This window comes from Mesitornis unicolor, unplaced genomic scaffold (assembly GCF_000695765.1).
Source record: "Mesitornis unicolor isolate BGI_N332 unplaced genomic scaffold, ASM69576v1 scaffold23204, whole genome shotgun sequence".
Classification (NCBI taxonomy): Eukaryota; Metazoa; Chordata; class Aves; order Mesitornithiformes; family Mesitornithidae; genus Mesitornis; species Mesitornis unicolor.
The window spans coordinates 9,785-21,766 of NW_010178427.1; the positions used below are offsets into that span (position 1 = coordinate 9,785).

The window sequence follows — 11,982 nt, forward strand, 5'->3', positions numbered from 1 at the left end:
GAAATGAAAGCACTGATAAACTGGTCTGCATGTGGGATTGTTTTTCTTTGTTTAACCTTTTCCTTTATTTTTTAACGATCTACTTGTTTATAAATGGCTTTATTTTGTGATTAACTTACTTTGGTTCTGGATTGCTGTATCAGAGTTCTGAATGTCTCCGGTTGTTTGCACACAGATAACTGCAAAGAGGTTGTCATTACTGGTTACACGCAAGCAGAAGCCAGATCTCTTTCTTAATGGCTTGGGGAAGGCACAAAACATGCAAGAAAGGTAAACGCCATCCAGACTTGCAATTTTAAGCTAGCAAGTGCTGCTTGGTACTGTAGTAATTTCTCTACTCCAGGGTTCTTCAGCATTTTCAGAGGCTTAGTACCAAGTAAAATTGCAAAGATTATTGGGGGCTTTTTCGTACCACTGTAAGAGGGGAGTAGTTCTCAAGTCGGGTTTTTGACCAGCCTTATACCTCTGGCTCATGAGCTTCAAAAATTTCTTCAGTCAATGTTTTTTGAGGTGCTTTGTCCTATATGTTGTTTGTCTGTCTGTTTTGCAACCTGTCTACTGTATTCTTCATCTGTCTCCATAAAGCACAGAGATACAGTTAAAATGCCCACCTCTTTTAAGGTTAACTAAGGACATTTTTCTCCTTTTCTCTTTTTTTCATATGGGCTCTACTTTTGCTTATAGATACTAATATATATATATATATTTCAAGTACAAGTTAGTGTCATCTAGACTAACTCATGTGAACACTCAAGATTTTTTGACTGGGATTTAGTAGTGGCTTTACAGTACTGACCGGTTGCGTATTGCATCAATCTTCCTCCTAGCAACCAGCATTCATTACAGTTTTGAAACTGTATCTCCTCTAATGGCTTTTTCATTCAATATTAGCCTCTGTTTATGCAACAGGACAAATGCAATGGCAGATTTGATGTTCTGGGCTGGTGAGGAAAAATGACCCTAAACGTAGAGTTTTAGAACTATATGGGGAAGACCATAAAAACCCAGATCTTAAGAGATCCTTGAGATTGTTGAATAATCCCTGATTGTCATGTTTTATTTTTTGTTAGGAAAATAAATATAACTTATTGTTGATGATGTAAGATGTTCTTCTGTACATAGCCTAGCCCAATAGCATGACCTGCATGTCAGAATTCTTGTACAATAATGTATTTAACAAAGTATACATTTCTGATATTTAGAGATGTACATTGATTTAGTTTTGGTAAAATACTGTCAATAGAGAGATAATTGCAAACAGCTTTTAGCAAAGGAATTAATATAATATCTGGTGCTGCTGTTATATTAACTACAGTGTTGTACAGAATTTATCATGGATTTTTGACTGCTGAAAAAGGGACAATGGAATTTAGCCATACCAAGGACTGTACTGGAAAGAGACTGCTGCTGTTGAATGGGCCCTGATAAACAACTCACGCCTTGAGGAGGTCACTGAGACTTTACATGGGAAGTAGAGCTTGTTAAAGAAGATTAAAGACTGCTCATAATTACTGCTGCCAGAGGAAGGGGTGACTAGTCACTGTTGATGAGTCAGCTGTAAATAAAACGTGTGTGCATGGAATATCAGTTTTTATCTATATCAAGGAAAGCTGAATTTAAGTCATCATCGCTAAAGCTCCATGCAAAGACCCTCACCCCTGTGTATATTCTTCCTGGTTCCTGCAGTAAGTTGTGCTGTGGATCATACAAAGACACACACTTAATAATGATAGTGATGTAAACTACATCTGTCTTGACTTCCGTCATAATAATGGTATATTTTGCAAAGGTCACAAATATGAACAGAGTAGGTTTGCGTTAATCCTTGCTTTCTCAGTTTGCCATGACCTATATTTATATGAATTCTAGTGTACATGCCAAGTCTTAAGTTTACTTTTCACTTTGATAACAGAAATGTGACTGCAGACAAACATCACTGACTTTGTTCACAGCACACAGTCTTCTTTCATTGTTACCTCAAACTATAAGTATTATGAGAAATAAAATTCTGGCAGCAAGACTATTTTGGGTTTGGTTCTTTTTAATTTTTAAGTGTTGCAAACCCAACATCAATAAGTATAAAAGATGTATTAAAATGATATCCTACAAATGTATATTTTACATAAAAGATATATTCTTTGATCAGTTACTTTCTGTGATTTTTGTGGTAAATGAATCTAGTCTATTCTATGTTTATGAGGAATTGTAGTGCTACGATGTGGTAATTATGTTCTCTCCATCCTATTCAGTGGGAAATTCTCCAGAGTTTGTTTTGTCACCCTGGTGTCCCGATTGTAGGGACCTGTCCCAGTTGTGAAACTCTGTATTGTGGAACTTCTGTGAACATGTCAAGGTGCATGCACAACCCTGGTGAAAACCAGTGGAAATGTAATACCTAAATTGGAGAATAAAAGGCAAAAGACCTGGGGAGGAACTTGGAACAAATCTTCTGAAGTGGCTCATGCGCTTTCTTTAGCTCTGTCGGTCCCCTGCCTGCCACTGGCCATCCCAACTCTCAAACCAGTTTCCTGGGGTACATGAGAAGCTGATTCAAAGATGACCATGAGCTGGCTTTTAAAACAATTTAGAAACTTCCTTCCTGTTAATGATCCTACGCCTCGTACAGGAGTTTTAATTGGGCTAGGTATTATCAGACTCAAGGCAGTATCATTGCCTTCATCCTAGTGTGAAGTCAACCTAAAAAGGAGGTGATAAATGATTGCTTAGAACTCCTAATCCAATACTGTATTTGGAGCAACCGGTGAGATCTTTGAATATGGGAGCGGAGTGTCTGAGAGGGGTGAGGGAATCTAGTACAGCTGTACACGTGATCTGAGAGGCTGTTAACCACAGTATTTTGGAAGAAGTGCTGGAATGTAAGAAAGATGACAGAAAACAGGATCAAGAGGTGTTCAAGTTTTGGTAAATGTGTTATAGAGTGACATACTATGAAAGCTCAATGTGCTGAGTTCGCCCAAAATTTGAAAACTGTCTGTACTGTGACCTTGGAGCAGTACCCACATGAAGAAGAGGTGTAGTGGTTAGCCAGGACAAGGCTCACATCCAGCTCCAGTCGCTCATGTCTGATGTCTGACGTCTGCCCCCAAGCACCCAGAGAGAGGTGCCACACGGGGACTGTGAGGAGCTCCAGATGCAGACAAGGTGGTACATTGTGTTGGTCAAGACTGTAGAAAACACTGATGGCCAGATGGTGTCTGACATCTTGTGTTGTCTCTGGATGGTAAGGAGCTTAAGCATGGATGTACCTCCACTGACATAAGACGTTGAGTCCAGAGAACCAAGCCCATATTTAAATCCTTTCTTTTAAAATTCACCTGGAGGACAAGCTGATGTTGAGTCCATTAACTGTTCATGTGTCTTAGGACTACAACCCAAATCTGACTGTAATAATAAGAATTGGCTTAACCATCAACCCTCAGAGACTACCCCACTCCTGTTCTTCCCCTGTTTCTGGACCCAAAAAGGGGTGAAAGTGCATTTTCATGGGAGGCAGGCTGTCAAGGTTGAACTTTCTTGGTCTGAGGAGGGCTTTGAATCTAGACTTCATTACAGGAAGTAATGTTCCTTACAGGAAGATGCTATGTGACTGTCATTAGCCTGTGGATCAAATACTCAGCAAGGAGCAGTTGTAGAGATTTTTTGGGCCTTCTTTAAGAATCCAAAACCTTATTTAATCCTTGTATAAGTAAGACTTGAGGATTAGAAGGCAAAACTAGATAAACAAGCAATGAGTTTAGAAGCGATGCATCCGTTAAGATAATTTACCAAAGGCTGTTACTTGTTTGCCTTTTAAAGTTGTAAAGTCAAAATGTCAAAAATTAGCATCTTTTTGAAAGACAGGTACACTAATGCAACAGCAGTGTTGGTGCAGAGATCAAAAGCTGTGAAATATTGTAGAAACGAGCAGATTATGAGACCTTCAGACTTTGAATGCAGTTGTTGTTCATATGGGGCCTCATTTTGCATTGAGAAAACATTGCTGTTCCAGTGAATGTTGAGGCGCTGTATTACAAGTGCTATAGGTGTGTACTGTAAACTGGTGCCAGAATTGCTAAGAAGCGTACAGTTAATGATAACTAATATCATGCTGTGTGTCAGGAGACTTTTTCATGTGTGAAACAATTATTTTTCCTAAAAGTTTTCTTACAAAAGGTCTGGATTAAATTAAAACTGCTAAAAGAGAAGGAAATTTAAAGAAGCCTCTGTTAATATGGGTTACTGAAAACTAGAGGGGGAAGGGACCAATAAGCATAAGCAAACTTACCAGCATATTTAGTGCGAAGATATGAACTTTAAAAGTCATGAATGAATTAAACTATATGAAAGAGGAGGGCATTTTATCATCAGAATAAATTGTGCAGAAGTCAGATAAAGGAAAGCAGTGGCTTGAACAATTCTGTAATAGAGCCTTTGAATACTGAGTGAGAAGAAATTACAAAAAAACCCAAAGGTTTCTATCAGGTTAAAGTTATCAGAAATATTAATTTTTTTATAATATATTATTTTACATTTGGAAATACTTGTTATTTATTTAATTTATAAAGAGACAAGTTATTTAAAAAAGGTGGTTTTTAAAGTTGAGAGTTGGCTCATGAGCAAATACTGAGATCTTAGTGTTGGGTGCTGGGTGACCTACCTGCATTGCCCTCCTACTTAACTGAATATCCCTGGGACATGTTGAAGTGACAGAGACATCTGATTCCTGGCCCCAGAGATGCAGGTCTGTCACACACGAGCTCCACAGTGCACTCCAGCCAGTTGTGGGCAGTGCAGAGCTCCCACCTGTGGAGCAGCCTTAGCCACGGTCTACATGCAGCTTCTCATCCCCTTCTGCCCCAAACCATGTGCTTCCCCCATCCTCTGCAACCTCCTCCCCAAAACTCAGCCTTCTGTCACTTGCATTTTTTTTCATGAGCATGTTGACGAACAGCTGACAGATTTCAGATTCATACTTTCACAGCTTCATATTCACAGATGGCAATATTCTTGCATATTTAAAAAAATAAATTGGAGGTGGACATTTTTTGAAAATTTGGCACCAAAATGTTATGCATTTCATTTAACATCTCCTGTATTATTTGCAGGTGGAAGACTGGAGATCAGTTTAAAACCAGGACCACAGCTAGGCTATACTTTCAAAGACGTGTTCATTTTACATTCTGCTTCTGGTTAGAGCATTGCTGTATTTTATTATCACGTGAGGCTCTCAGTTTTCTCCCCAAATTGGATTTGGGATAAGCTGCTAGGGCGAGTCAAAGAATACTATTTTAAGTTAAAAATTTTCTCTACAGAATGTTTGTGACTCTTGTAGGACTGTAAACACTAATTATAATATGAAGAAAAAGATATTGCTTGGGAAATACTGAGGCTGTAATAGATGGCTGTAATCCATCTTTGTCTTGCAGAGTGGTACAGGCTCCCTTTCTTTAAAATAGAGAAAGCAGACAATTTTTTTCTTGGCCAACTCAGAGCATCATTAGACCTCCATAAGAGAGTGAACTACCAAAAGAAGAGAAGTAGAATTTGTTTCCCTTGACCTTTAGTCAGCTTATTTGCAAAAGCAGCACAATCAGACTTATTTAAGAAGCTTGGACTTTGCAGGGAAACAATGCAAAACTCCATCAGTCTGAAGAATAGTAAACCATAGCCACATTATCCTATTAGGCTGATGCTAAATATAGAATGGATTTTCAGTTTCTTACAGGGATTTCCTTGCTTTGTGGCTAAATACAGCACAGGGGTTTTATGAAAATCTTATTTTCTTCATGCCTATGAACGTTATTTGTGAAATGCGGTGTTTGGCACTCTCTGAAGTCTTTAAATAATGCCGTTGTTTAGTAGCGCTTTTTGTATTCTGCAGCATGAAAAGTCAGGTTTCTTCTGAACTGGAACACTGGCAAAGGGGGTAGAGGAAGCACTGAAGGACATGGTTTTCTTGAACTTCTATGGGATCTGTAACTGTGACCACACAGAAATAAAAATACGCCGCTTTCCCTATGTCAGTGTCTTGACACTGACTGTAACTTTTCCAGCTCTGAAACTTCTCTTCCTAGCCTTGCTTGGAAATCACAGCAACAAAATTTATTTAGATGCTGCTGTTTCTAGCCTCTACTTAACCCTTGATAGGTTTGCTTTATATCTGTGAACAGTGGAGCAGTTACAGAGCTTAACAGCACTAGGACTGAGCTCAGAGAAGACCTTACGCACGAACATAATAGGTCTCTGTGTAATTAGTGCAGAGTTATCTCAGTACAGGACATTATCTGAACAAGTTCCCAGCATGCAGTGGCCTTGCTGAAATGAATGGTAAAACTGGACTAGGCTTACTTAAGCAAGATCAGGTCTTGGGAAGCAATTGGTTTTTATCATGGACATTTCCAGGACATTTATCACCAATATCTTAGTATTCAAATATATTTCAGCTGAAAAAAGATATTATTATTACTATTATTGCTATTATTGCTATTATTGCTATTATTGCTATTATTGCTATTACGATGATGATGATGATGATGATTATTATTATTATTATTATTAAAGATGTGATTTATCTCAGTGGTCACCAATTCTGGTTTGAGTACAGGTAGCCATTAGGATAGCAGCTTCAGCTTTTATCTGTCCCTTGTTTCCGTTTTCTCCATCCTCCACCGGCTGCTGCAGTTGCAGCAGAATGACCCATGCAAGTGTCAGGAGCTTCATGCTGCAGCTGGAAGGTCCAACCTCCCCCTTCCCAGTGCAGGGATGAGGAAGAGAAGGCGATTGTCACCTCTGCACCCAACTCACCTGTGGGGTGTGCGGCAACACCTCTGTCCCCTGCATGCTTGGTGTCCACTCCAAGCAAACTCTTCTTTCTCCAGAGCAGAAGACGATAGATGAAGCACCTCGAGAAACTTATTTATACCCATCTCTTAGATACTCCTCTTTCAGTAAGGATCAAATTGATCTCTGTGAGTACAGTGTTCATTTCATGAACCTTTCCCCTCCAGCACCCCAGAAATAGTTTCTTTTTCAGCACTTGTGTTCTTCTCAGAAGAGGGAGTGTGCAGCCGGATCCTGCCTGGGGGTTGGCTTGTGCTTAGGTGTACGTGGGACTGACACGTCCCTGCACAGACAGACAGGCTTTCTTCTCTTGTTTTTGTTGCAATAATTACATCTTTTACTGGACCCATCCTGTCATGTGAATTCTGGGCATACTTCAAAAACATTTATTGGAAGAGCATTTGGCTATCTCAGAAGCTTTAAGCAGAGTTCATGTTACTTATATACTTTTTTGTGTCCTTCTGCAGTCTCCTGAACCCACTGTGCAGATTATACCCTTTGTTTTCTTTGCATGTGCCTTCACTCCTCTCCACCATCTGCACCTTTCCTTGCTTCAACTCTGCCCATCCTGTTGTCAGGACTTATCCACATGCCTCCTTTGCCTGCCTCTTCATTACAGTCCAGCTGTGGCCTGCATGGGAAGGGAAAAGGTAAGTGAATTTGGACCTTAATCACAGGGGTAGAGGGGTACAGGACAGAGTCTCCTCGTGAAGCTGACTAGAAGTTGTTGAAGATGTCACCTTATTCAGTTGGGTCCAGCCCAGCTTGGAATGAATTTGCAGTTCTCTGCATCTCCTTTTGTATGGCCACCACAGTTGGGAACATTAAATTTTGGAACCACAAATTGATGTCTAAAAGCAGCACAGCTGTCAATGAAGAGCAGTTTGCAACTGGAATACGGCCAGTGCCAGGGACTCTGCAGAGAGACATGCCAAAAAGTGGATAGAGATGATTGCTTAGAAACCAAATTCAGAAATTAGATTTTCCAACCACATATTCACTGAACTATTGATTTACCAATCAATATAATAGTACTGAGCAGAATGATTGGAGTGATGAATATATCATAGTTTATAAAAAATAATGACAAATACTGACATGATTCTTTCTGCATTTTTTCAGGCTTACTGTAATACCCAGTTTCCTTCAGATCTGAAGATAAATACAATGCAAATAGGTGCATTAGCTAAATTAATGTTAGGGAATAAACATCCCTTGAAGGTAAATATAAGAATTTACTTTAAGAAATATTTTTATATGCTGGTCCTAGACAAAAGCTGTTCATTAAGTTTTTTCATAGTCCTCAGTACCCTTCAAATAGGGAATAATTTCTAAACTTCTATTGCCTTTATTACTGGGAAACCTGTTTCGTTTATCTGTATTTGAATCTTTAGGCATTAAGTGCTAAGTTTTTTATTCAGTCATTTCTGCATTGCCTATGCCTATTTAAAAGTACTAGTCAAACCACATTAAGTGCTTTCCCCAGGTTTCAGGTGAGTTGCTTTGTACACGCCTGGCAGGGCAGGCAGCCATAGCTTAATGACAGAAATGTTCCAGGTTAATGGTCTGTAGTTGACAGCAGGTCCTCAGGGTGATATATGGGGCTGGCTTTGCCTCACAGGTGCTGTTGCTACAGTGTCTGGGCTAAGGGAAGGGGCTAGGGCTGCAACTGTGGGACTCCCCATAAAGGTTTGAACACACTGAGCTGAGAGTGCCAGCATCTGTCTATGGCCTACCCTGGGATTTAATTCCCTAGAATGCCCATCGCAGCCCACTGAGCATAACACGAGCACCGAACACATCACAGCGCTCTCCCCCTTCCCCTTCGCCTCCATAGCTTCGCAAGTTAGTCACACCATCACAAAAATGTTTGAATAATGTCACATCTTGGTGTTTTACACTATCATGTGCTCAGTATAAACTGTAAATTGTACTGCATGTCACAAGGCAGTGGGAGGCAGGGGATCTTCTCCAAATCTCTCTGCAGGAGTATGCCTTTGGGAGCTAAGCTCTAAGTGATTTCTTTTTTTCAGAGATAGAAAAGGAGTTTGTGTCGTGACACATTGGGTAGGTGGGTGGATTTGGAGGGTCATGCAGGTCCAGGTGGTCCCTGTGTCCATGCACTGGCCTGCCTGGACCAAGATCCAAGGGATCTGTTGAATGTGGACTACACTGTAAGGGCTAGAGACAGAATATCCCAAATCAGTCTCAGTGGCCAAATCTTGCTGGTCCTCATCTGCTGGGGCTCTGGGTGTGGGCAGGAGGTGGGTGAGCTGTGTTGAACAAGGAGGTAGGCAACTGCAGAGGCTGCAGATCAGCAGGGTGAGCTGCTGCCAGGCCCTGGGCATAGGGAAGGGGTGGACCAGAGGAGTGCAGCATCAGTGCCCGTTGCATGTGCCCTCCTGCTCACAGCCAGAGACATCAGGCCCTTTGCCACAAAGCTGTACCTTGCTCCTCCCCAGTCACCACATTTTTCTCTTTTAGGGCTTGGTTGGGCTCCTACAGACCTGGGGAAAGCACAGAGCATCCCCCAGGATGGGGGCACAGAGGAACATTTGCTCCATGGGTGCCCAGGGTCTGGAGAGATCTTCCTCTCCTGGGTATTGCTGCAGCCTCCAGCTCCTCTCCTTCCTGCCCCATCTTGCCACCCATGCATCCCCGGCAGCTGGAAAAGGACAAACCACTTTGCATTTCTGACTCTCATAAGGTTCTTTCAGCCTTCCCTGATGCTCTATGTAATTCACTGTCACAAAGAAGGTGACACCAAGTACATTTGTAACCACAACCAGCCCAAGACAATGTGGTCGAGCATGAAGAAGGTTTGTTAAGTGTCTCTGGGGGCTAGGTGTGGACTCTAGACCCCTAGAGATGCAGTTGGGCATCAGTCAACTGGTGGTGAGAAATACTTTGGGGGCTTTGTTCCACTTCTTTTTCTTGGTTTTGTTTTTCTTCTTTGTTTTTAGCTGTTGTTTTTTTTCTTTTTAAAATTTAATTTTACTTATTTAACTGTCTTTATCTCAAACCATGAGTTTTCCCACTTTTACATATTCTCCCAGAACCTGCTTTTGTTTGTGCCTAAGGTGATAATAGAGCTCATTTGTTAGCTTGGATGTTTTAACTTCCAATTAGCCAGGCTTAAATATGCAATTTAGCTTCTACATAGGAAATTCCTTTTTTTTTTCCTTTTTTTTTGCAACACTTTTCTCTTTCAAGACCAACTTGAGGCAGTTTCAAGGCAACATCAAAAACACAGCAGCTGACATTGAAATATGAGTGCCAGTTTACAGTTTCATGTGGTCTTTAGCCTCATCAGAATTACAAGGCCACCCGTGTTTCTGAATTAATTTTACATAGCTTCAAGTGGGTTTCTGTTAAAAAGCATACTGAAATAATACAAGTGACCACCTCCTCCCTCAAAGGACTAAAAATCAATAAACAAGGGAGAAATTCTGTCCTTTCATTGACACTGTGGATCTCTGGTAATGGGTTTTATGGACAACAGACTTACTGTTAAATGTGGAAGGAAGGATCCCAGGAGCTCCCTGTCCTACCAGTGTTTGACTTCATGTTTTTCTGCATCAGAAGTCCTGGCTCCCCAGGGAAAGGTTGTTCCTGGCTATACTAGAGTTTTGAGTGTGGATGTTCTGGTGCTACAAGCTTCTGCCCCTGCTGCTGCCCACAAGCTCACCTGGGAGAAAAACATCAGGCTGTTCTGTTCTTTAGCCAGGGAAAAAGAAAGAGCAGGGATCAATGGATAAAAGCCAGGAGGCTAGCATTTAGGGCCCCGGGATTCGCTGAAATCAATGGGGTTTAAGGTTCTAAGTGCTTCTGGGCCTGGCAGATTGAATGGATCTGCTCTGGGCATGGGAACCAGAGCTCTGTTAGTCCAATCTTTATCATTAAATTGTTGCATTGTCTTAGCTTAAATGCTGAGTGACTGGGCCTCTGTTTCCTTCTTGAAAAAAAAAAAAGCAAAACAGAAAACAAACAACAAAAAACCCCAAAAGACTCCCAAAACAAAACCCAAGCAAAGAACAACAAATGGACATAATATTACTCATCCACTTCTGAAAGGTGCTTTGTGTATAAGGTTCTCTGCAAGAGGAAGCTGGGACTCAGGTATGTGGTACTCAGCCTTGCGCTGACCCTGGGGATAAAAAAGAATAAGATAGAGTTGGAAAAAGCTCTTCCTTGTATGCACATCAAACACAGCTGCTGTGAAAAAGCTGCTCATCTCTTTGGCCACAGGTCACTGGGGAAGGTGGCTGATAACCTCTCCAATGTTGCTGCACACCGAGCTGCAGGTGAGAAGACTGCAGTGGGGCTGTGAGTGTTGAGGCATTGCCAGGGCTCTGCAGCTCCAGAGATCACTGATTCTGCTGTCACGCTGCACTAGCATGCAGTAAAATAAAACTGTGCCCCCTAAAAAGGGAATTTTATCCTTCTCTTCAGACAATGCAGCAAGTTGCACTTGTGGGTGTGAGTGCTGTGAGCAATACCTATGCAAATGAACTGCTCATTTCAGAGCTTAGCACTGAATTTTTAGAGCTCTCCGGGCTGTCATTTTGTGCCAGGGGTTTCCATCGCATCGTACACAGCTGCCCAGAAAGCACAGGGAAGCCACAACCCTGCCTGGCAGCTGACACCACTGAATTAGACTGCTTGATGCTCCAAGCCAGAGAAGCCAGGGGAAGAGATGTCCCTTCCCTCTGGGGAAAAGCATTTGTGGTTCAGAATGTACTTGCTCAACACCTTGGCTCTTGGGTAACATCCCCATAGACTCCACCAGCTTTAATTCGGACCAACTTATTCTGCCTCTAGAAGCTCTCCTCTGTGGCCCTATATTACGAATTAATTTGCCAATAATTTACTTCTTTTTTTTCCTCCGGAGAAGAAGGAACAATGACAAAGAAAAGCTATACCTGCAAAGCAGTACTGTGTCACTTTGTAATGCTGTTTAATATAATGGTTGTCCAAAAAATTATGTTGATAAGAACATCCCAGAAAAAAATAAGGGAGCAAAATTCATGTAATCTAAGGGATGTCTATTAGTGCACTTTCCTGGTTTTCAACTCCTGAGTCTTTCATCGGAGAGATTCCTATTTACTGTTTATAAACAATCAAACTACAATAATAACAAAA

General features: G+C 41.2%; 1 protein-coding gene across 1 annotated transcript in view; it reads left to right on the top strand.

The window, feature by feature from the left end:
• LOC104539036 (potassium voltage-gated channel subfamily C member 2-like) overlaps positions 1-1,998 on the top strand; it is a gene marked incomplete at its 5' end in the record, with an annotated part of 10,083 nt that extends 8,085 nt beyond the window's left edge. Inside the window, one exon of the mRNA XM_010182461.1 lies at positions 1,316-1,998. Coding sequence (XP_010180763.1) covers positions 1,316-1,425 — 110 coding nt within the window. The remainder of the gene's footprint in view (positions 1-1,315) is intronic.
• Between the last annotated feature and the right edge of the window lie 9,984 nt (positions 1,999-11,982).